Raw genomic sequence first — 24,115 nt, 5'->3', positions numbered from 1 at the left:
AAACAACATCCCCCATGCTAGAAGTGTATGGGAGGAAGGAAGGAATCTGGGGTGGGGAAAAAAAAAATCTTGAGAAGTAGTCAGGCACAACATTTTATTAAAACAAAAAAAATGCATTACCTTTTTAATGACTGACTCCATTAACAAAGCAGAGATCTTCATTGCTCATACAATTAGATCATTTGGAAAATTCTTTAACAAAGGACTGCATATATCCACCTAATGCAAGCAAGTAAATTCAGGCCTTTGGCCAAGTCGGAGCAATTGCTATGACTAGGAGAGCATAACTCTGACTTGAAGTTAATTTTTCTCTTCCCTATTATTCAACTTTGCTGAGCCATCTTCAAATGCAACTTAAGAAATAAAAGTGACACCACAACAGGCTGACGTATTTATAGTTTGTCAAGAATCTCAGCAGTAATATAACACTAAATGATACTGAAAAAAGAATCCAGTTTTAATATTAATCATGCATATTGAAAAGCTTCAAATGCATTTGCAAATCTTTTTACTGCATAGCATGACATGTTCAACAACACATTGTTAACAATGTTCTTCATAAAAATCTTTCTTCAAGTGGTAAAATGTATTCATTTATAATTTCAGTATTCCCAAAAAGTGAAGGCACTGATGATGAAATCATTGTATCACAAGCATGAAAAAGCACACCAAATCTACGGGTCAAAACCAGGACAGTAACACTGGGATGAAAGTAGCAAATCTGTATTCGCTGAGGAGAATGCAGTTTCTCATGTAAGAAAAAGATTGCATTGTTTACTAGTAATGTCATTTGTTTTTTTAAAAGATCTCCATAAGTGTATGGACAATGGAGATCCAGTTGATACAGCCTCTTTGGTTTTCCAAGAGCTTCAGAAAACTAAGCATCTTTCAAGAAACAATGAAGTAGAATATAATCTCCTAATAGCATTAGGAAAGTAAACAGTCCTCTCAGAGATCTGTACTGGGACTTGTGTTACTCATTGTATCTATAAACAAACTAGAAAAGGGGTAAGTAGGAAGGTTAAAAAAAGCTGCTGATGCTACTTCACTATTTAGGTAGTGAATATTAAGGCCCACAAGAAAAAACTACATTATGAGACTTAGCAAATAGGCAATAAACTGGCACAGGAAGTTCAACATAGAAAAATGTAAGACAACACACAGGAAAATAAAACTACCATAATTCAACATATACAATGAACTGACCAGTATTACTTTGAGATTGCTATCTTGAAGTCATGACAGGCAGATTACAAGTTTAGTGCTTAACAGCAGTCCAAAAAGATAAGCAATTATTGGAAAAGGAATTGAGAATAAAACAGAGAACATTGTCTTGCCACTGTGTAGTGTTATGGAGTACCTACATCTTAAATACTGTGTGCCGTTTTTTCCTCTCCAGCTCAAAGCAGATACAGTGGAACTGAAAATGTTCCAAGAGAGGCAATGAGGAATATCCAAGGATGTTCTTCTAGATAACAAATAACYAAGCAAGCTACAATTCCTCTGTTTAGAAAAAAAGACATTTAAGGTTGGATATGGTAAAGATCAATAAAATCTTTAGCGGTAATAGAGCAGATGAGCTCAGACTAGTTCAAGGGGACACAGAACAGGAATCTACCAAGAGTTACTTGGTAGGTTACTTAATAAGCACACAGAAACCACATATAGTTCAAGAAAGGCTTGAGCTACAGATGGATAAAGCCTGGGAAAACACTGAGGGCAAGTAACACATATGCCTGCCCTGTTCATATAGTCTTGCCTACACATCTTTTGGCCACCATTAAAATTGGAATTCTGGGTTAAGTAGGCTGACCCTGGAAGGCCAGTCTTACATTCTTGCTTTCTGTCAGACCATCTGCTTTTTAATATATATATATAWAAGAAGAAGAAGGATCAAGTTGAGAGAATCACAGAAAACAACAGAACTGCTGGAAAAATTCTTGACAGGTCACATAATTTACTCTCCYGTCTCTTGGAAGAATCAGAAGAATCAGTTGTACCTGATCTTTCATGGCAGATATCTATTTTTTAAAAAACCTTCAAAAGCAAGTTATTTCAGTGCTAAGTTTGCCTTCTCTCAAAAAGAGCTTTTTGTAATATCTAACCTGAATCTTCCTTGCTGCAAGATCAAGCCCTTTATTTCATTATTACAGACATGGAGAGAGATGGTCGATTCCCCTTTGCAGTGGCCTTTCATATCCTTGGACTTACCTACCAAAAGCTGAAAAGAAAAAAACAAGTTCTCCCAAGTTGTAGTCAACCACTCACTGAGAGAAAACAAAACAAACAAAAAGCCCCCCAAAAAACAAAMCCAAAATTTCTCTACATATTACCCACCCTAGTGCATCACAGAAAATAAGAAAAGAGGTTCCTCTAGTGAGGTTTACTAGTAAAAAGAATAACGTTACAGAATATGGACCACGTATAAAGAATGGCCTATGTTGCTTAGTAAATTGAGTTACTCTACAATGGGCACAGAGAACAGTTTATCCCTTCCTTTGTTGCAGAAATCTTCTCCAGTCCCCTTCTCCTCCCTTATGCCACACACGCAACCTACGTTTTTCAATCTCTCCTCACAGATCATGCTTCGTAGACCTCAGATCAATTCTCTTATTCTCTTCAAGAAAGATATGAAGCATTTGGATAGAGTCCAGAAGTGTAATGCCCAAAGCTAGACACTGCATTCAAATTGAGCCTAACCAAAGCTTTGACAAGCGAAAGGATTACTGCATGTGCCTTGCAGGCTTCCTGTTTGTGACATTTATGTTTCAGGGCATTGCAATATTGTTGATTCATATTCAGCTGGTAATTCACTCTGTCTCTGTAATGCTTTCTACTGCAACTGTTATCCACTCATTTTTATCCCGAGCTATGATTTATGTAGTTCCAATCATTTTTATTCTTTTCTGTATTGTAGAACACTTTTTTCCTCTAAAAATAAATGATCTTTTTAGGAATTTCACAAAAATTACCTTGATGCTAAGCAGTATCAATTTGCTTCTGTCTGTCAACTCACAGAAATCCTACAGATTTCCAAGGATCAATAGATCAGGCACGTAAAAATCACTGGCTGTAAAAATAAAGCATAGAACTTGTGCTCATCTATACTCCTCCCACCTCAATCTTTTCTCTGAATTCTAATCCTATCCTCCAACTACTTGCTGTTATCCGCAAATTTAAAAATTGTTGTCTACCCCATAATCTGGTTTGCACAGTAGCAATTGAGCAGACCTTCACTGAACAGCCATGGTCACAGTACTTGGTACAGTCTCACCAGTTCTGTGCCCACTATAGAGTAGCTGTATCTAGCCCTTTTGCATTCCTAGTTTGCATTTGGGGGCAGGGCAGGGAAAGAAGGAAACTGACAAGTAACTACCAAAATCAAGATGTTACCAAGCATGTGTCACATGTTTTCCCCTACTTTACATCTTCATCTTTTTTTGTTTGGGTTTTTTTTTTTGACATTGAGAAAATAATACTAAGTGAATAAAGCAAACAACATACAAAATGCCACCGCCTTAATATACAAGCAATTGAAGTACTTTAACAATAGCAGACTTGCCCTAACAACTAGAATGCATGAGCTAATCTCTGAGCAATTTATTCAATGACTTCAAGCTCTGTTTTATTAATAAACTCCAGGGGACACTTCTGTTCATGTGAATTATTCTTTATTTAGAATTATTAATAAATTGATTGGATGTATATGTTAAGCCTCTAGACTGTTTGCAAGCTATTCACCATCCTATCAGAATCTTAAATTCATAAACTGGATTACTTATTCAAATAATCCAYATTTTCTCAGTTTACAAACCTACAGGGTTTTCAAGGTGGTTTCTGCATTAAAAATTAAGCAAATGACTATCAGGACATTTTTCTCATCTGAGTATTTCAGAAACCAAGAGCTTGTTCACATRAATAACTTCAGAAATCAGAATCTGAATGCAAACTAAATAGGGAAATTCTTAACCAATTTTCACTTTGAGAAAGAGGAGATTAAATTTCATATAATAAGTAAACCCATAAATCATTTGAAACAGTGGGTATATATGTTAAATATTACACATCAAATAACTATCCAGGATATAAAGAATACATTAACTAAATAATGGCAAGTTTCATTACTTCACAGCCTAAGCAAATAGAATACAGTTTAAAATCAAAATCAAATACTACATCAGCATTTTTTCCAACGTAGAGCCCCATCTTACTACATTAAAATCTGTATTTAACATAACCTTTTGTTTTAGATTTACCTTGTCTATACACTATCTTGGTTAAACTTGCTAGACAAAGTATGCACACAATTTTTGGTCACAAGTCCAACTTAAAAAAAAATTCTGAATCTTCTCTTACTGCTTGTTTCTCAACTTCAAACTTTAAAATAAACTTGGAGAAGAACAGAGTACTAGGAAAACTGCACAAAAGACCTTTCTAAAGAACCCATTTCCCTTTTTTGTTACTAAGGACTTAAAAATGGTGTTTTCAAAACTTCTATCAGGAAGATTGCATTTAAAGTTAGATATTTGATGTATGCAGTAAAAAAGCCTTTAATGTTACAAAAGTAGTCTCCTTAATCCAAAGTTCAAATACCTATCTTAAAGGCATTCAGCATTATATTTAAACAAAGCTAGTGCAGTGCCTGCAGCTGCAAATTGCAGGGAACAAATGCAAATCACAAGAGTTCACACCGCAGGTTCTGAAAAGTCATCAAAGCCTCCAAGTACTTTTAAAGACTAATGTACAAAATGCCCTAAGACTTCACAAGCTACTCTGCAAAAATATCCCTGCTTTTTACCTGATAGAACGGTGAAACTAAGAACTTCAATCTTTTCTTTTTCAGAACCTCTATAGAGAGAACACTGAGTTAACCTGTACATAATAGTAAAATAGTATTTTTAAGTGCCTCTTTAAACAGTCAAAGCTTAGAAACTATGTACTTGCTACAGAGTGAAGCTGATACTAGGACTATGGCAAAAAGCAAACACCTTTGATGAAGCTTATTTCACAAGTGATATCTTCCTATGGACCTTGTCCATCAGCTGTCTCTGCACCTCCAGATATACATCAATACTTATAATCATAGGTTATCCTCACCCAGTTAAGTCTGCCCTTGTTTTCCCTGCAGTCCGCATCATATCTTGCAGGCCACACCACAGCCATCTAGTGTGCAGTAGCTGTGTGCAGCACAGCAGCCTGTGCTTCTGCAGTAGAAGGYAGAGCCCTCCCAGAATCCTATCACATCTCTCCTTGATTTGCTCTCTACTGATGATTATCTATTAAGTACAGAAATAACCTGCATACAAGTCAGAAGGAAAGACTAGAGACTGACTTCAGTGGCCTTTCCAGACTCCAGCTCTGCTTGCCAAACACKGCAGGGAGGCAAAGGTTGACAGCATGTGCAGGTGCTCAGCAGCACTCCCAGTAGAGCAAGTAATGCTGCTGTAGGACCTTGGGGTGACTCTTCCGGTAATAAGACTGTACAGCTAAGGCTTCTGTATCTGCTTGCCCAGGCTGCTTGATCTCCTCTGTTCTTCACAGCTACTCCRAGCCTCAGTCCTGCCAGCCTCAAGTGAGCCCACTATTACTGACTCTTGGGTCTCTGTGGTGCTCACTTCTGTTTTTCTCTGTACTCCTGCTTTTTCTTGCTTCAGAAACACCTCTACTTCTGGGCTGCCTACTTCATCTCAAGACCCTTCTGCTAGGCTTCTAAATATTTTCTTCTTGCATTACTTTTTTTCCTCCTATTAAGGAAGAAAAAGAAATTAAATTATCCAATTGTGAGGCAGTATCATCCTTCAAAGGCCTCAGCAGCTCATACTGGAGGTATCCCCTCCGCACAGTAAGAAAATTATCTTAGTATTCAATTTTTATCAAGTCAAAGGGAAAAAAAATAAAGATAAAAATATGCTTCAAATTTGRGATACCAGCTTGAGGGCTTTTTCCCCAATTCAGGAGTCTCTGGGGTCCTTATGCATTTTTTTTCCCATACTATTGTGGAAAGTACAAGCAACCTTCCCAGTTCACTAGGACTATTACTAATAGGTGGTTGGGTTACTGCTCATAGCAAGGAGCAGCAGAGTTATTGCAAAGCTGTATTTAGTTTTCTTCAAAAATAGATCTTGCAGTAGTAGCAAGGGGAAGTGTGTTCACCATGAGCCTAGTTAAAAAACGAACAGCAAGAAGAGCCAAATCACACTGACACCAAACTAGCAATTTCAATTTGCACTTCTTTGGCAAGTCCTCTTCTCTAGAGCAAAGAAACTATTCATTTAAGCCTAGCAAGATATGTATTGCACTTACCAGAACAGTACYGCTTCATTTTCTGCAGGGTTGGGTCTAGGCAGCTATTCAAGGACTGCCTTGCAATTCTAGGGCCGTACTAAAGCCCTTTCCACATCCATAATTCAATTATTCATCCCCTGTGCACACTCTCGAAGTTTACATTGCCATTATTGCTATTTTCCAATGAGCTGTAGGCCTTCTGAGACTTTACAAYGCTTGGTACCTTGTAAAATTGCATTGTACCCAATATTGCTACAATACATATGTGCCTTTTGATTTTGTGGTTAGTAGTGATGCATAAAAATGGGTACAGAAAAGAAAATCCCATGCTGAGCACTGTTTATAAACTTTCACTGATACAGCAGACTAAATCTCTACATTATTCACATGCAACATCTACTCTAGATGCTGAACTCTCAGTAAAACATTCCTGTGATATGGTATGCCTCCTCTTTAACTGGGCATGCCTGGAGCTAAGCACAGAGCACATGTGTGGGAAAAAGATGAGTGAGACTCAGCCCTGCGAATGAAAAAAGGCTGACTGAGATAAGAACAACAGCGATAAGACAGGAAAGCAGATTTAGCTTTGTCAGGGGACATAACTCTCCTGCAATTCTAACTATCATAGCTGATTTCAAACTCAGGTGACCATTTTGAGCACATGACAAGTGGCTGTCATTTGAAGAGAGAAGAAACACAACCTACACAGCATACACCAGCCTAAAACTATCACAAACAAGAGTAAACATATTTAACTTCTACCAGTCTGCTCTGCAATGCTGCTGGTAGTCTAAGCACTCACAGACAGAAAGGTAGCAACTACAGTTGGGAAGGAGATGATAGGACTCGGATGTTTGTGTAAGACCTTTATTATGCTCCTGGAAAGCAAATCCTGTTCTGCTTTTCTGCTATATACACAGGTGCTTGGAACAAAGCCTGGAAGTCCAGGCTTTTGTCCTCAACTCCCTTTCAGGCCACCTTCAAGGCTTTTGTTTTATACTGCACTGCCTGGCACCCCCACTGTGACCTAGCTCAATCCTCATTATAGCACTCTCTATAAATCTGACCTAATTTTTATGCCTGAGTATCAACTTCTTGGACCTCTGCCTCTGTCTACAAAGCATGCACTGGGACAGGGTCTCATTCAGCTGCAGCTATAAACCTAACAATCAGACACTGCATACAGGCAGCAATAAATAAATAAATAAATAAATAAAAGTGGTAATAAGTTGAATGGTATGTTGATTTCAAGCATATGCAAGCATAAAGAAGCCAAAAACAGTTCCATCAGTCGTCAAGGAGGCTTGAGAGCAGTCTCTAACACAATGTCACCGTGGACTAGTTCTCCAAGGCACAGGACAAAACAGCACAAACCACAAGAGGACTGCCAAAACACATACCACATCTGTATCATAGCCCTAATCACCCCAAATCTATTCTAATATGCTGATCCACTGCAAAATTATTCCCAATTCCAACAAAATGAAGATCTCTAGACCAATTCACTAGCCACATCAACAGATGTTGCACCATGTGCCTTTTATCTGTGTGAACTTCCAATAAAGACATTTACTATCAATTGTCTGTAAAGTCATACTTTGGAAACTTTAATCACAAAGGTAACAATGGGCAGTTTGCATTTTGAAAGATTATACAGTTAAAATGCAGTCAGTAACATCGAAGACCTATTGGTAGGCCTCTTGGATGCCATAATCTTAGAACTTCAGGAAATAATTAAAAATGGCTGTATGTTTTAATCAAAGCAACCAACATGACTGGAAAAGCCAACACATTTTAAACACATACATCCCCTTCTCTTGATCTAACGATGTTTTCCATACAACTTATTTTACTTTGGGCAGACTTAAGACAGTAACAGCCTGCAAAAACACAGCCTTGCACTCCAATGGGCAAATTACATTTGGGCCAGATTCTCTCCCCGTCCCCCAAAGTATAGGTTGCATTAGGTCAGGCCTTACACTACCTTTTACTTCAAAGTTAAACCACTTCCCAAGTCACTGCACACTGCTGTAAAGTCTTTGCAATATGCAAGGCACAACTATAGCTTCCTTTCCAACACCACACACTTAACACTTCCTATGGTTAGCCAACATACAGCTAGTTTTGCAGCCTCCCACTCATGCGGCCTTGGGCTGAGTTCACTCTGTCACGGGCCCACTCTCCCCCCACAGCCGCTCCMGAGATACTGCAGCAAGGCAAGGAGCAGAAAGCGGAGCGAGCAGGCTCCTTCCTGTGAGAGTCATCACAACTAATGAACCACCACCCTCACGCAGGCACGGCACAAACCTTCACAACACACAGCACAAACCACCATAACGCCCTCCATCTCCCCCTCCAAAGCACCTCCAAGACCTCACCCCGGCCCACTCGCCCGCCCACGCTCCCTGCTAACGCCCACCGGGCACGGGAGAAGGTAGGCCCCCGCGCTGCCTACTGCGCATGCCCACTAACGGCCCACGGCGGCGCAACGAGACGCCCGGCAGCTCCCACGGCGCCACTRCGCATGTGCACAACCGGCTTCGGCCCCCGGCGGAGTGGGGGGGAGGGTACTATCTCCTGCTGCTGCCCTGCCGGCACCCTCAGCCCAGGCACAGAGGGGCCGCGGGGGAGATGGCGAGTCTGATYCCCGCGGCAGCCTCTTCTCCTGCCGGCGCCCCATCCCGTAGCAAGAAGCGCCCAGCGAGCCCTGGTACCGGCAGCGGTCCCACCAAGAAAAAGAAAATGACGGGGCTGGGCGGCCCTCAGGTAATGGGTGCGGGGCGGCTGGCGCGCATGCGCAGGGGGCGCTCTCCCCTCCCGCGCCGGCGCCGTGTGCCGCGCGCCCGCGGAGGGCGGTTGGGGATTTGAACGGACCCGTCGGTGCCCCCGGCCCTTATCGCCCTCAGTGCCCCGTGGTGTCCCGCCTTGGTCCCCAGCCAGGCTAGACGCTGTGGTTGCGGAAGCGGCATGGGCAGACTGGCCGCCCGTGTAACTGCCCCCGAATCTCGGCCAGCGGGCTTAGAGGCATTGTGATCGTCCTCCCTGCTGCACAGCGGAGGCTGCGTATRTGGTTAAAATTGCAACGTATTTCTTAGGCGTGCTCCAGGCTTAAGTAAAGCTCACTCTACTAGATTCGATAAAAGCAGTCTTTAAAATCACTAACAGCCGTTCCTACATGTGTTGACGCTTCCTCATCAGACCATATTTGAGTTGTCCTTTTTTTTTYCTGCACCTACTTTTAGTAGCTTGATCTGTAACTTATGTTAAATTATGGCATRGTTGAATCCAATATGGACGTGTATGTACACAGACTTCCAATTTGTACATGATGATGGTTGTAATTAGATGTAGTGGGTCTGTCACAGAGGAGAGACTAGCACAGCTCAACAGCTGCTAAAGCTATTCTGTGCTGCTCAAATACTACTTTGCATTACAGCCCTCTTCAGGGTGGACATAAGAGTTAGGTGTCCACCTAACTCTTGAGGTGGACACCTAACTCTTAGGTGAGTTAGGTGGACATAAGTTAGGTGGACATAAGAGTTAAATTAGAAATTAAGATGAAACCTCAGAGACTGATTTGGGGGCAACAGGGCAGGGAGGAGGGGAATTAACRTGTATTTATTCTTATCTCCTACCTCCAGTAGCACTAGCTTGTGCAGCCGTCATTTCTGCATTGTGCGACATAACCGCATAGTTCCACAGACCTTATCCTAAACTATGATGACATGTGCCCCTTGATCACGATGTAGCAGCTCATATTCCAAAACTAAGCCCTCAGCAGAGGGGCCATATAGCAGAAGTTCCTGAAGTGCTTGTATAACATCTGTATAGACTTCAGAGGTGGTATGTTTTGGACTGTTTTTAAAAGAACTTTGGTTCAAACAAAATCAACAAAATCGAATGCTGGATTCTCTCTCCCCCCCCCCCCAAAATGTTTATTTTCTACAATTTTCATGAACTGTAATGGTAGCATAGCTACAAAGTAGGCACTACTGCAAATTAGGTTGCTTATTTTCACGTAAGCCGTCAAATCCAGAGGAATGTTTCTGCATTTTTCCAAAGACCTTTCCATTGCCATTGTGCTCATACCAGGGTGCAGGAACAGACTCTTCCTGATTCTGAATCATGCTCTTGTACTCTTGTGTTCACCCTGTGGCATTTACATAGTTTCTTTTCCTTTTCTGGTGGGCTTATTCCTAGGAGAGGGAGTATGAACTGTGGTGATTAATGTAGCTAACAAACTGCACTGCAACTGTGGAAAAATTACTGCCTGGCATGATCACATGACAACTATTTTCGAGGTCTGTTAATTTCCAACATGAAATGGTCTGCCATATATGTATATAAATGTGTGAGACATACATACACACACTCTCTCTACTTCCATAATTTCTTATCATTTTGGTAGTGTGCGGTAAACAGTTTTTGCCTTTCTTCASACAAGTGATTTTAGTGGAGAAAAAAGTAATTTCTCAACGTTGATTGGCGTATACATCCACTGTCTTCAGCAGTGCAGATAACTTTTTTTTTTAAAAAAAAAAAAAAGGCTCAAAAATGTGCAGCCGGAGTGGGAGAAGAAACAGCTCATTGATCTTCCAGCTACCACAGTCAGTGGTGCWGACTAGCTCTGGAGCAAGCCAATTTAAACAAAAACAAAATAGGGGCTTTGCATTTTTTGAGTTAGAAAGAGTGATCACTGGAGATATTCTTCTGCAGTACCTTTTTCAATCTGTAATCTCCRGAAGTCCTTATGTAAGCCTTAGCTAATTGCTGAGTAATATACATCTTCTGGATAAGGTAGGCTTATCATACAATGAAATACTGAAATAGTTGTAGTCTACCAACCTATTCAGAATATAGCCAGTCAACAAGCAATTGCTGCTCTATTTTATGATTTATGTAGTCTTTCAGTGGCTCAGCTAATCAGGAACTAGTTCATCCATAAACTTTTTAATACTTTTTCTGAATATATTAGGTACTGACCATCCAATCATTGTGGGATTTTTTTTTAAACTCCAGATTAGTAGAACTCTCGATCTGGCAGTCTGATAGGAACATCTACCTTTTGTGTGTGGCACTTTCAGCACACGTTTCAAGGTAACATTTGTTGTTATTCTTACTGTTCGCTTTTCTAATTAACCAGCTTGATCTTATTTTTTTACAGCTGTTAATAAGCCAAGTATGTCATGCCATAGCTTAGCATGGAATAGTTTCTGTTTTAAAGAAACTGACATTGCGAAACAGATGGAGAAATAGTTAGTGATTTCCTTAGTTAATTAGAAAGCTAAAGGGAGGAAAGAGGAACTCTTCCAAGAGGTTTACAGTTATTTGCAGGGTCAACTGAGGGTCTAGGAACTAGTCTTCTAGCATASTGTACCTAGCATACTTTTGGCTATTACGTTAACTGATAACTTCTGCTGAGAAGCTTGTGCCTGGCCTACTCCAAAGTATACTTCACATTGTGCCAACTTTGAACTTTCCCACATCTGGGATTCCATCATGATATTAAACAAAAAGTCCTTTTTGTAAGATCCACAAGTTACAGTATCTTGTTTTTCTTTTGCATGGTTTATTTCACAAATAGCTATTATAGTCCTTGTACTGAAAAGGCGGCTAGTCTGGTAAAACTACAGGTTTCAAAGAATCTCTAAAAATAGGRGCTTTTTGTATAACAAATTCACTTCGGTATAGCAATGTAATCAACTAGTTTGAGCCACTGTGGGTATCCTACAAGGTACTTTCAGTATGACACAAGATACAAWTTTTTTAAAAATTCAATTTAGATTATATTTCATCAACACATGGACTAGCATGTGAACAGCAACTCTAAGATACATTTCAAAAGCTTTAACAAAAAATGTTTGTCTCATTTTGTATGAGTTGGTGACCCAAAGGTATTGAGTCATGTTTGTTTTGGAAGAATGTGCATATTTTGCTTGTCATTCATGTCTACATAAGGAGACACACATTTTTTGGATATAATACTTGTACTTACCAAATGTAAAAGTGCATTTTGCATTTACAGGAAAGCATGATTGCAGATTGATTACATCACTTTTATTAGCCTTGCACAATTATTCYTCCCATATTGTTGTGCCACTGAAAAATACTTAAGTCTTGCTACAGCAAGGGATTTTTAATGTTTAGGATTATTACATATAATATATGTATATATACTATATGTCTATATTATATATATGTAACATAAAATACATATATAATATGTATGTATATCATTATGCATGTAAATATATGTGTATATGAATATGTATATAGGTATATAATATATGTGTGTGTATATAATGTATATATATGGTGACAGTGGTGACTTTAATGTGACAAGAACTATGCTGTTTTGTGGTTGATACAGCACTATTCAGTTAGCTGTCCTTGCCAATAGCTGTTTCCCAGTAGCTGGTGTGCTGCTTCAGCTCCATACTGGCAAAAGTAATGGAAGCTCAAGTACAGTCTTGTCTCCAGCTCTCGTCTTTTTAATTACTATCACATAACCTAGGATAGAATAAGTTGTAGACACAGATTTTAAAACACCACTGGTTCCTCTACCTTAGTGTTCACGTCTTTATTTTTACAAATTGTTACAGCAGCAAGAAGCCAGCAGCAGGAAGCTTTTTAAAAAGTGTATTCTACATCAAGATGTAATTGATAGAACAAAATGCTTGCCCACTAGAGCTAGCAACCTCTAAAGACAAAATCTGCAGTATAGATAAGAGAATGATTCAAAAAAAGAAAAAGTCTGATTTTGTCAGTACAATTGAAGAGAGAAAGAGGGCTGAATATTACAGTAAGTGCATCTCTGCTTATGTTATTTGTGAAGCAACTTTACACGAGAGATGAAGTATGAACAAATGCCTCATTTTGAGAATGATAYGCTGTTTTGTCTTACATTTCAATTGATGGAAAACCTAGTAAACTACAGAAATACAGGGTAAATGCTTAGATTCCTTTCTCTCTCTCTCTCTCTTCTTGCTGCAGCAACAGGTTTAGAAAATAAAGACTGAGCTTCCTCCTCTGCTAAGTTTCAATGGTATTTTAAAGTTATTTACTTAAACTATTAAATACATAGATTTTTATCTCTAACGGTGAATGTTGCAACAGTGCTACTGGTAACCTAGATCTACTAGATGGCTGTATGCTCAATAACATTACTTTTAAAAATATATATGTATTAAAAATGGCTACTGTTATGTATTCAGAAGCTTTCCACGGAAGATGGAGAGAGCTTACCCTAGCACATAAATGGCATGGAATTAGACTCTAAACCATCACTAAATTTAATTATTTTTTCTGTTTTGCTGTTTCCACAAACCTTTCACTCTTAAGTAGGAAACCATCAAATCAATTTTAAAGTAACTTTGTTTTAAAGAGTCCATTTGATCTGACTCTAATTTCCTGAAAAATGAGATTAGGGAGAAAGAGTTTAACTACAGAATCAGTGAGTTCCACTGCATCTACTTAACTGAACTACTGCTTTTACCATGTTTTGGGACAAGCACTTCCTGTAGCATGCCATACTATAATAGCTTTCTACTCTGAAGTTAATTTTGACTGCTCCTGAGTTCAGACCTTGTTTACAGTAGTACAACACTAAACTTACTTTAATTAATATAACAGTATTCTGTGTAAGACTTGCCATGACACAAAAGCATATTTTTTTCTTTGTAGTTGGAAATTTAAAAAGCAAATTTTGTTTCTCACCAGTTCACCTTCCCTGAGAGAGACAGCAGGATCCTAATACAGCATAGTACTAAGGAAGTGTAAGTAGATACATATTTGCCCATTTATTAGAAAGCTGTCATGTCATCGTGCTCTAGACTACACTTACTTATACTTTTCTTTCTAAATGTCTCAGCCTTAAGATTATGATAATAACTGAAAATACATGAATTTAACAGTGAAGCAGTGTCAATCTGAAGCTACTGCTCACCTCAAGCAGTACCTTTAAAAGATGTAACATGCTCCTAGGAGATGTTACCTCAAACCTAATTAAATCTATTTAAATGACTCTTTCACTAGATAAAGCATCGATATAACAGGGCACAGCAGATTGCTAGTTACTGTTAAGAATTGCTGAAGTGAGCTCAAATTCAGCCACATGCACACTTGTTCACATTACTACCAAAAATGTCTTAGCTCTAAAAAAGTCTTTAATTCAGTCAGCTTAAAGCAACTTGCCTTGCCTTAAAGTTTAAAAGATAGTAGTTAAACTGGGATAGTTAAATAGATGGTTAGCATGTTCTGATATCACACTGCATATGACAAGGCCACACATAAATCCCCCAAATTTGTGATTCTCCATGTAAAGCACTCAGAGGGTCGCTACTTAWATCTCCTAATTCTCCTCCAACGCACATGAACACAAAGATACCTTCTGAAACACAGCAGACAGTGAACAGCTGAAGTGTTAGGCATGTCCTCCTCCAGGAGGTTTTTTTTTTTTGGACCTTTCCAAAAATCTGTTTATTTCCAAGTAGTCCACTAATGAGAACCAGGATTGTTCTGAGATAACAACTTTTGTGAGTTGCATATTTGAAGTCAAATCTGTTAAAGACCAGAATCCTTCTACCCCCTGGCGAGGAAAAAAGAATAATTAGAAAACAATTATCAGATTTTACAGGAAAATCTGGCTAAAATTATAACACGAGTCCTTTAAGTTAAAACGTTTTTTAAAAGAGGGAAATCTTTTCATATAGTGGTCTAGATTAAAACGGAGACTGTAAAAAATGAGGACTAAGAACYGACTTCACTTGACATTTATCACATGCTGAAAGCTTTAGATGATCTGTAATCACAAAAGTATGTGAATTTCCAAATCAGTTGATGCCAGTCTCTGAGAACTACCAACTCCCCAACCAAATGTGATTAGATTTGAGATTTAGAGTAAACACAGATGTGCTGTGTTGCAGAAAGAAAGGCAAAAGCATGTGTGTATTGACTTTTACTATGGGTATGCTGGTGTCATGTTTTTTAGCCTTCTCTTATTCCAGAAGAGCATTTTGATTTTTCCTTTTGCTAATGGAGGGTCTTATTATGATTGTACTTAATTTCAGTATTTATAATAAACACACAAGAAACTTGAGAGAATAAAAATGGTTGGTTGCTTCTATCATAGAGAGATAAAATAGGATGAACCAAGTTTTGAAAAAGAAACAATAATATAAAGTACTTTATAAAATCTTCTTTAGTAAGATGCTTTGTCTGAGAGGTAGTGCTCCTAAGATGCAATGTCAGAACCCAGTTAGCTCATTGAAAGGTTCAGGTTAATGAAAGAAAACTTGGAATAATTTAACCGTCCAGCTATTGCAGAATTTTTATAACTGTTAGGCTATTTTTCACATTTTTGTGATGTATAATGCTCAAGTTAGATAATATTTCAGTCCTTGCTTTAGCAAGGCATTGGTAATTATATAAATATGTTAATTTTGGATTAGAAAGACTAATGGAAACGTCAGCTTGGTAGCCTGACAGGGTTTTGAACACATTTGTTTAGCATTCCAAGGAAACAGAATAGAGACATCATTGGCTATTCATTTAGGCTCCAACCGGCAGCAAGCCAGGAAAGTTGTGACAGGGAGCACTGTGAAGTACACCCAGCCCTCATAGCAGAATTCACATCCATCAACAGCATATTTTGTCTCACTGTAAAGCTTATCTACAGCATCAAGAAATGCAATTAACCAGTCTAGTAGTTTATCATGATCAAAGGTCTTCTCTTCCCCCTCCTCCACAACTCTCAGCTCCATGCTTCTGCTGCCTACATTATTGCCCCAGCTTTGCTATTCACCAGACCTGCCCAGCTGCTGACAGAATTTATCAGTCAGAAAACTGACTTACTAAACCTGATTGCTTTCCCAGAAAACCAGAGTCTCCTGCTGCTAGTCTTCCTGGTGCTAAAGCTAGCACAAAGCTAGCACAAGGAAGGACCAGGACCATGCGGCAGGCAGAAAACCACTTTTCTATTGCAAGTGAGCTACTTCATCAGCTTGGATACTCTTAAACCGGAGGTTTCATTATTTTGTCTTTATTCATTATTCTGTCTTTTGTCATTAACAAGCTAAATGAAAACTTCAGCAGTTCACAATTTAATTCATTAGCAGATCCAATATCCCTGCCTAGGGAAGATGGGGATGGTAACAGCTTCAGCTGTCTTATTTTAATCCACTACTGCTTGTTTGCCAGTCTCTGAATACCTTAGAACTGAATCTAGAAAACACAGCAAGCTCTATGAGATGCCACCAAAATAAGCTAGTAGGAAATCCTAAGGCCTGGTCATAATTCTGCTTCTCCCTGCAGATTTAGGTATGTGTCTCCACTTGGATTTCAGAACCATAAATATCTGCCTTTCTGAAAACAGGTATTAAATCCTTTCTTTCAAAAGCAGAACAGAAGTCACACTTACGACACTTGTTCCCCAGCTGAAGCTAGTTCAGCTCCTGCCTCTGCCTGAGGGAATTCAAACCCACTTTTTCTACAAGCACACCCAGCTGCTAGTCTGGAAGCCAGTCTAGCAAGGTAGGAGAGGAACATGGAAACGTTTTCTTCTCTACAGTTGAGGAGCAAAGTTGATCTGTTTGTTCCAAAGAAAATGACTCTGTAGTCCAGTATTGAAACACTTGTCAGAATGAGGGAGTGGTGTTTCTTCCCTTGCACCAACGCCTGTTTATATGCTTTGTCTAATGATATTTTAATGCAAAATACATAGTTACACGAAGAGGGATTCAGAATCCTTTCCTTCTGAAACCAATAGCCARAAAGCTATTTAGTCATGTCATCTAATAGCATGTATTATGTTGTAATAAAAACGGATCACTATTAAGTCAAGAAACAAATTTGAAATGAATAGAAGGAAATTATTTTCTGAGTAATATAAGATCAAACTGTAGCAGAGAGTTCCACAGAGTCTGTCAGTCTGGGAGGAGGCAATTGTGTAGTTACGTGGTTTGTAATCATTCTGCTTCAGGGCGTAAGTGCTTGCTGCACTCAGGAAGAAATTTTGTCCTTGCTCATTATAAGCTTATCCTGTGAATGAGAAGCGTTTTGGGAAATTAAAAAAAAAATAAATAAATCTTTTGTAAAACACTACAAGCCCTTAGCAGAATTTACCATATGAAGAGAGGCTTMCATTATCAGATCTGCCTTTTTGCTATTTATTAAATGGAGAAAAAAAATGATTTATATATTACACTTCCTTAATTTTCATTAAACAGACAAAATATTGGGCTTCTGTGTGCTTTTCTTATATCATTTAAAAACATGCTTTAACAGATACTTCGTTCTGTAAAAGTCCACAGACCTAGAAGTGGATCTTTCTACACAAGGGCAGTTTTAAGCAAGGTATGCTTTTTCACTTTTCAGCCTCTACCATGATGGTATGCTTGTAGCATTACTAGCTTTGTGTTCATAAGGATGATATGTGTTTTTTCACATGACAGCCACCTTTGCTGCTTCCTCACATTCACACTTTTCTGAGTTAGAGAAAGACAGAGGAGTGAGAGAGATATGATAATTTCTGCATAAATTAGACAAGGTTTGCAAGTAAGGAATAGCATCATTTACAGAACTAACTAGTACAGCTGGAAAAATCAACTAGCTGTCAAGCATACAAATCTGAAATCTGAAAACAAAGTGGCAACTTTCAAAGCTAACTACAGATTGAGAACAACTGTTTAGCATTTAGTTAGATATGTATCAAGTAGACCTCTTTGAAAGAAAGGGTATGGCATCCCTGGAGTAGAGAGGCTATTAGTCAGGGATAGGAGAGAGTATTATCAAAGTACGTATCATCCAGGAGCAAGGAGAGAGGTAAAAGCMTATGTAAAACAGAGTGAAAGAATGGCTTTCGTGCCATAAAACCAGTCTTTCTATTGTCAGTGGTGGTTTGGTATGCAGTCCATCCAGAAGCTTATCTTAATTGTCCTGGTACACAGGTACATTTAAGAAAAGATCACTGCTCTGCCTAGAAACTCTGTTGCTTTATGTCCTTAAACTATCAGGAATACAGCAAAGTAATGCTGAACATGCAGAAATTAGGACAGTAAATAATATGAGTTGTCTGACTGATTATGGCTAAAAGAGCTTTTTGTTAATAAAAATAATATTTTCTATAGTATAAGATACTGATTTCTGAATAGGAATAGAAAAGGTTGCCAAGAGAATTGTGGAATATTCATCCCTGGAGATTTTCAATAACCGTCTGGACAAAGCTCTCAGCAGCTAGGTCTAAATTCATTGTTGACTCTGCTTCAAGCAGGAGGCTGGATTAGAGACCTCTTGAGGTCCCTTCTAACCTTAATGATTCTGTGATTCAGTRTTAGTGTAATGATTCAGTAGACATCTGATTTTTGTGCCTAGGACAGATGCATTYTCTCCCTAAATGGGCAGTACTACACTCATTTAGTAGCCAGTTCAGGGCACCTAAATTAGGTACTTTTCCCTGAAGTGTATTAATGAAGTCTAAAACTTGATGACAACATTTAGACAGTATTAATTCTCCCTTTACTGTAACAATATTTACATGTTTTACTAGAACTGTTTTTCTTTATGGAGAACAGCACAGTATTCTCACAGCAAAAATAATTCTTAAAATGAACAAACTGGAATAGGAGAAAATCATTATGTCATGACAAACCTCGCAGTGCGTTCAGGCTTCTTCAGCCTAGTCTAAAGTTGTCAGCTGGGAAAGTTCTTATTCCATTTTAGTTGCTCTGCTTAAGTTGATTCTCTTCATTTGCCTAGCCTAGAAGTAGTAATGCTCATTTCAGTCTCAAATTAGCAATCTCAAATTTTATCCTTAGGTCAGGAAAAGAATAAAGAAACATGTTCCTGTTAAACCTCATTTGTTTCAGCCAGAATTGCCTTTTGTCTGCCCTTTTTAATCCTCCTCCTTTCCATCTGTCCAGAAGGTATTTTTTGGTTTGCTAAATAATTTATTGTGGAAATGTTCTTAAAATATCCCATTAGACCCCTCACAAAATATTAAATCCATTAAATACTGTGTTTCTTTCTCATCTACAGTAACAGATGTGATACCAAAATGTCACTAATTCTAATGCAGTGGAAAARTCAAGTCTTTTAATAGTTCTATTTTAAGTCCAGCAAAAAAAGCTAGGTACAAGTTTATATAACATTGAATTGTCTGGCTATTTTCAGAATGTGCAGCAGTTCCTCAGCTTCAATATATAATATCAAGGTGAAGTATACTCCTATAAAGCTTATACCGTTATATATAACAACTATGCATTGTTATAATAAGCAACTATATATTTGTACAGCATTTTTCCCTGTGGAAATATTTTAGAAATTTGTTGCGAAATTAGCATTACTATGCAACTCTCYCCTCCCTTTTCATCCTACGCAATCTAATAAAGTCTACAGTAAAGACTTATATTACCTTATCTTCATCTAAATTAGAATCTACCTTCTGTTTATTTTGATACAATCAACTGTTTTTTGTTTTTGTTTTTTTTTCATTATCCAGTTAAAGGTAGATAGCTGTAGGATAATRTGCCTTCAGGTTTGCTGAGTACAGGAGACCTGGTGTGCTATTAAATACAAGAATGGTTGGCATTGAGTTTGCTAGTTGAAGGAAAGTAGATACAATATTCAGGGCATGTACAGCAAGATTTTTGGTCCCATAATATGGGACAAATAATAAGAAGGGTGACATTTCTAGTCTGAAGATTTTTAAAAACAAAGATGTAGTTTCTTTTTCATCCTCTTTTAGCGATCTATGAAACATCTGATGCAATTATTACTCTGATGTGGYATACCTTCGTTAAGCACTTTTTGAAGTTTTGGTTATTAGTAGAAAAATACTTTTATTCTAAATTGCTTGAATAGTGAAATATTCCATATGTCATTGTGTCAAACATTTGCCTTTTTGACATGTTGGTTTGGTATGATAGTCTTAAGTACCTGTATACAAATGAAAAAATCTTCTGAGAATCTTTAGATTATAGTGCTAAGCTTTTGCATTAACTTTGGTTACAATCTCTRATGCATTATGACAGCAGTAGGTATAGCTAGCAGAAACAAAATAGAAATAGAATGTGAATTTTTTATCTACTTAAAGTGATAATTGAGACAGACAATAGGAAGGCCCAAAGTGTGCAAAAGTAAAACTTTCTTATCCTTACCAGTTTACCAGTTAGTCCACAGCTAACCACACTTCCTAACCTTTAGGAAGCAGTTTAGCCAGGATCCTTAACTGAACTGAATTTTTCTGATTAGAGAAAGCTACAGGCAGTTTTTATAAAATTTCAGTTCTGATTTTCTTCTTGAACATTCTTTTTTGCTACTATGCTTCTATACATTTTCAATTTTAAAAGTCATCAATTTATAAGATTTTTTCTCATAAGGAATCCAGATATTCTTTAATGAGTTCAGTTTTACCGTTAATATAAACTAACATGTGCTCTTTCATTCCATATATACTTAATTTTTTTACTCCATAGCTGCTTCAGTATGCCATTCATCTCCTGAATTTGAGTTACAATCCTCTAAATACAGAAAACTCTGAAATGTTATAAACAAAGAATAGTCCCARTCCATCAAATGAAATCTAAAAGTGAGAGATCATTTGAAATTATTTAAGCCAAGGGGAGTTTTGTGGCAATGCAAATTAAACCAGGCCTTTCTGGAACAGTGTGAAGCTATTCACACTTATGTCCCAATTACATTTTATTTGAGGCTTTTCCCCATAGAAAATAGTATTTTTTCCTCCTTAAAACATCTGTAACTTATAAAACTTGGTCTGTCATAGCACTTGAAAGTTTTTAAATGGAAAAATATGTTTGGCATCTTAAATCTCTTGAGAAGAAATCAAAGCTTTCATTAAAGATTGTTAGTCTGTTTCTGTATTTGAAAGTTTAATAAGTTTGAAGAGAACAAAGTAGAGCAGAGTTTTACTGGATTGTTTTCTTTTTTAAGTRAGCTGTACCTGTGGAAAAGGGATTTCTTGCATCATGAAATTGCTAGGTCTTCTTCCTCCAAATTTTCAAGAAATGTTTGAGAGGTAGGAATGTAATTAAAATCTTACCCTCCCTTTGGCTGCATTTTTAATTTTGAATTCAAGCGCTCACGCAGTGTAATAGAGCTTTGCTTTAGGGTGCTTTATACCTCTATCAAAGTGACTAAAGTAATTAGTATTTTATACATTTTGGTAAGTACTTTGTCACCGAAAGCAGCAGTGCAGGTGAATGATAATGGTTTGAAGCTGAGGCAGTGACGGGACCCTAAATGAGAATGTCACCCTTTAATCAAGAGCACTTGGAGTCTATGGTATTGAAATGCCCTGCAGAGAACATAGCAAAGCCATCCATCACCTTGTGACAGTCCAATCTTTTAGTGCATGAGCAAAATTTTGTTCAGCCTTTCTAAGGCAGTTAGATTATAAGATGTTTTATCTCAAAACATCAGTATAAAAGTTTGAAAGATAAGGTATAGATTGCTTTCTGGAGAGTGTATATGCCTTGATTACTTTTAGTTATTTRGATTGTAGTTTAACTATTTTCCATGGTCAGCTTCAAATTCCCTTCCCACCCCCCCTTTTTTAATATAACCAACAGACTGGATTATTTCTAAGTTTTAGTCATATGTTTGGAGTTAATTTGCATTGCTGGTTAATTCTGAATGCTCAGTGGATCTATATAGTTAGTTAGAAGGGAACTGGTATCTTAGGGCAAACTTTTTGTTACTCAAAATTTCAAAATTTTTGCAAAACGATACTTGAATATCAGTTACAAAATTAAAACTTTTCTATACAAGTAAGTTAGTTTTCACCTGCTCCCCACATAAGAGTCTTTCTCTGGGTTACTGGTACTTGTTGAAATAGCGTAACAAAGTCGTACCTGTTCACAGCCAAACAATGAGTACAAAACYGTTGCAGCCTCCTTGTAACTCTCGCTCAGCAAAGTATTTTGACACCTGAGCTGCCAGATTTACTCACCATTCCTCCTCTGGGGAGTGGTTAGAATTGGCTGGATGAATTTAGCTGAACATACTTAGAATTATAAGCTATTACAATAATAATTTTTAAAAATCTCATTTCACGTTTTATGTTGCTATGTTTGCTTTTAACTGCTCTTCCTCAGCTTGCTTTCTTTATAATTAATAGAGCAGCAGCATTTGAGAAAACTGTCATAATTTAAACAAAAAACATTTTTGTTGTCAGGCTTTTAGGTTTTACCTTTTTTGTCAATGGAAGCAGAAACCTGCCCCTTGAACGTTGTCTTTTCTGTTAGAGGTTGAGTCGGCAACGATGAAACCCCTTTGACTTAAATGGATTAACTCCCAATTTGCCCTGTATCCATGGCAGAATATCTTGCTCACTCTACTAGCTGGTCACTTCCAAGACTGTTGTTGTACACTGTACTTAATACCTGKTTTTGACTAGCTACTACTCAATTTCTTTGTGTTTAGTAAATAGAGGTTTTCAGTATTTTTTCAGTATTTTTTTCAAAATTTGCTGCAAGACTTCTTTTTTTTTCCCTTCCTTCCTGACCTTTAAACAGTTTCAAGCTGCGATCTTTTTTATCCTTCCTCAACATAAGCAAGTGAAAACTTTTCATCATTTTGATGAGAGAACATTCCTAAAACACTGCTGAAAGAGATGACTGGGGAAATTTATCAGGCTTCAGTTTAGTGTATGCAAAGAAGGAGGGGAAACGTTTTCCCATCAAATTCAAGAACCAGTAAATGCAGTCAGATGGGGAAAACACATTTATACCTGTTACTGAGTAACTCCTTCCAGCAAGTTTTTCCATCACAGAAGTAGATAGAATTAATCTCAATGGTCAAGAGACAATGTGATGTCTTCAGTCTTACTGAGTCTTCAGTGAATTTGCTTTTGGAAATACATTATTTTCATAATGCCGGTGATGGGAAATTTTTAGCTATCATTTTAAGTTGAGAGTAATTGCATTAATTCTGACACCTTTCTCTGTGAATTGTTCCTAGCAGTGTAAAGAGCTGCACTTTTGTCTGACAGGCTGTATGTGCTCAAGTTTTTAAATGGCTCATGTCATCATGCAAAGTTAAATGAATTAAATATTCAGAATGTGCCAGTGCCAGGCTTGTTATATAGTAGAGTGAATATATTAATCAAAACAGCTTARTATATGTTCTAGGATGAGCAGTATTAGCTGGGACTCTGTTAAATAGCTGACATTCAAAGTCTATTCCCTATTTGGAAAAGTCTGCTCCTATCATTGCTACTGTCATCTAGTGACATCTGTGGTATGTTTCCGTATGCAATTTTCATTCACTGTAATTGGCTGCTAGTAAAAATATGGGTTTAACCCATCMATTGCAGACATTATCATTTTGTTCCCTGGTTACATGCCACAGCTTCATTGGGATGTTACAGGACTTGAAACAAAGCTCAAAGCTGAGTAAGTTGCTACAGGCTGAATATTTTTGTTTTAAAAATAACCTATCAGAGGGAAAAATCAGACAAATACCAATATTGAGGCCAAGGTAAAACAAATGTGTSAGTAAAATCAAGAATTTCATTGTGGTATTATTATGATTATAGAAATCAGCTCCCAAAAGTAAGTAAAATATTTAATTTACCTTCACATACGATGTTTGGAGACAAATGAGTGCCTCAACAATCCAGATTTTGTTTGTAACGCAAAATTTTCACCAAGTTCAAGGGCTTGATTCAGGAGCAGACCTCTCTTACCTCTCACTTACTTTTCAGTAGTGACCTACAATACCCTAGTCATCACTTTAAGGCAGAAACGAAGTATTAGAAGTATTGAGCACTGATTAAAATGGATTTCAATGCAAAACAAAACCAAAAAACTACATA

The 24,115-nt window shown here is 37.7% G+C and overlaps 1 protein-coding gene across 1 annotated transcript in view; it reads left to right on the top strand.

Moving 5' to 3' along the window:
* The first annotated feature begins 8,802 nt into the window (after window positions 1-8,802).
* INO80C (INO80 complex subunit C) overlaps window positions 8,803-24,115 on the top strand; it is a 35,355-nt gene continuing 20,042 nt past the window's right edge. The window contains exon 1 of the mRNA XM_085310710.1: window positions 8,803-9,051. Within this exon, the coding sequence (XP_085166836.1) occupies window positions 8,917-9,051 (135 nt within the window). The 5' untranslated portion in view covers window positions 8,803-8,916. The remainder of the gene's footprint in view (window positions 9,052-24,115) is intronic.

Source organism: Rhea americana, unplaced genomic scaffold (assembly GCF_003343005.1).
Source record: "Rhea americana isolate MKP2758 unplaced genomic scaffold, rheAme1 scaffold_324, whole genome shotgun sequence".
NCBI lineage: Eukaryota > Metazoa > Chordata > Aves > Rheiformes > Rheidae > Rhea > Rhea americana.
Note: the sequence above shows the minus strand (reverse complement) of the source record. Positions and strands in the feature narration are given on the sequence as shown.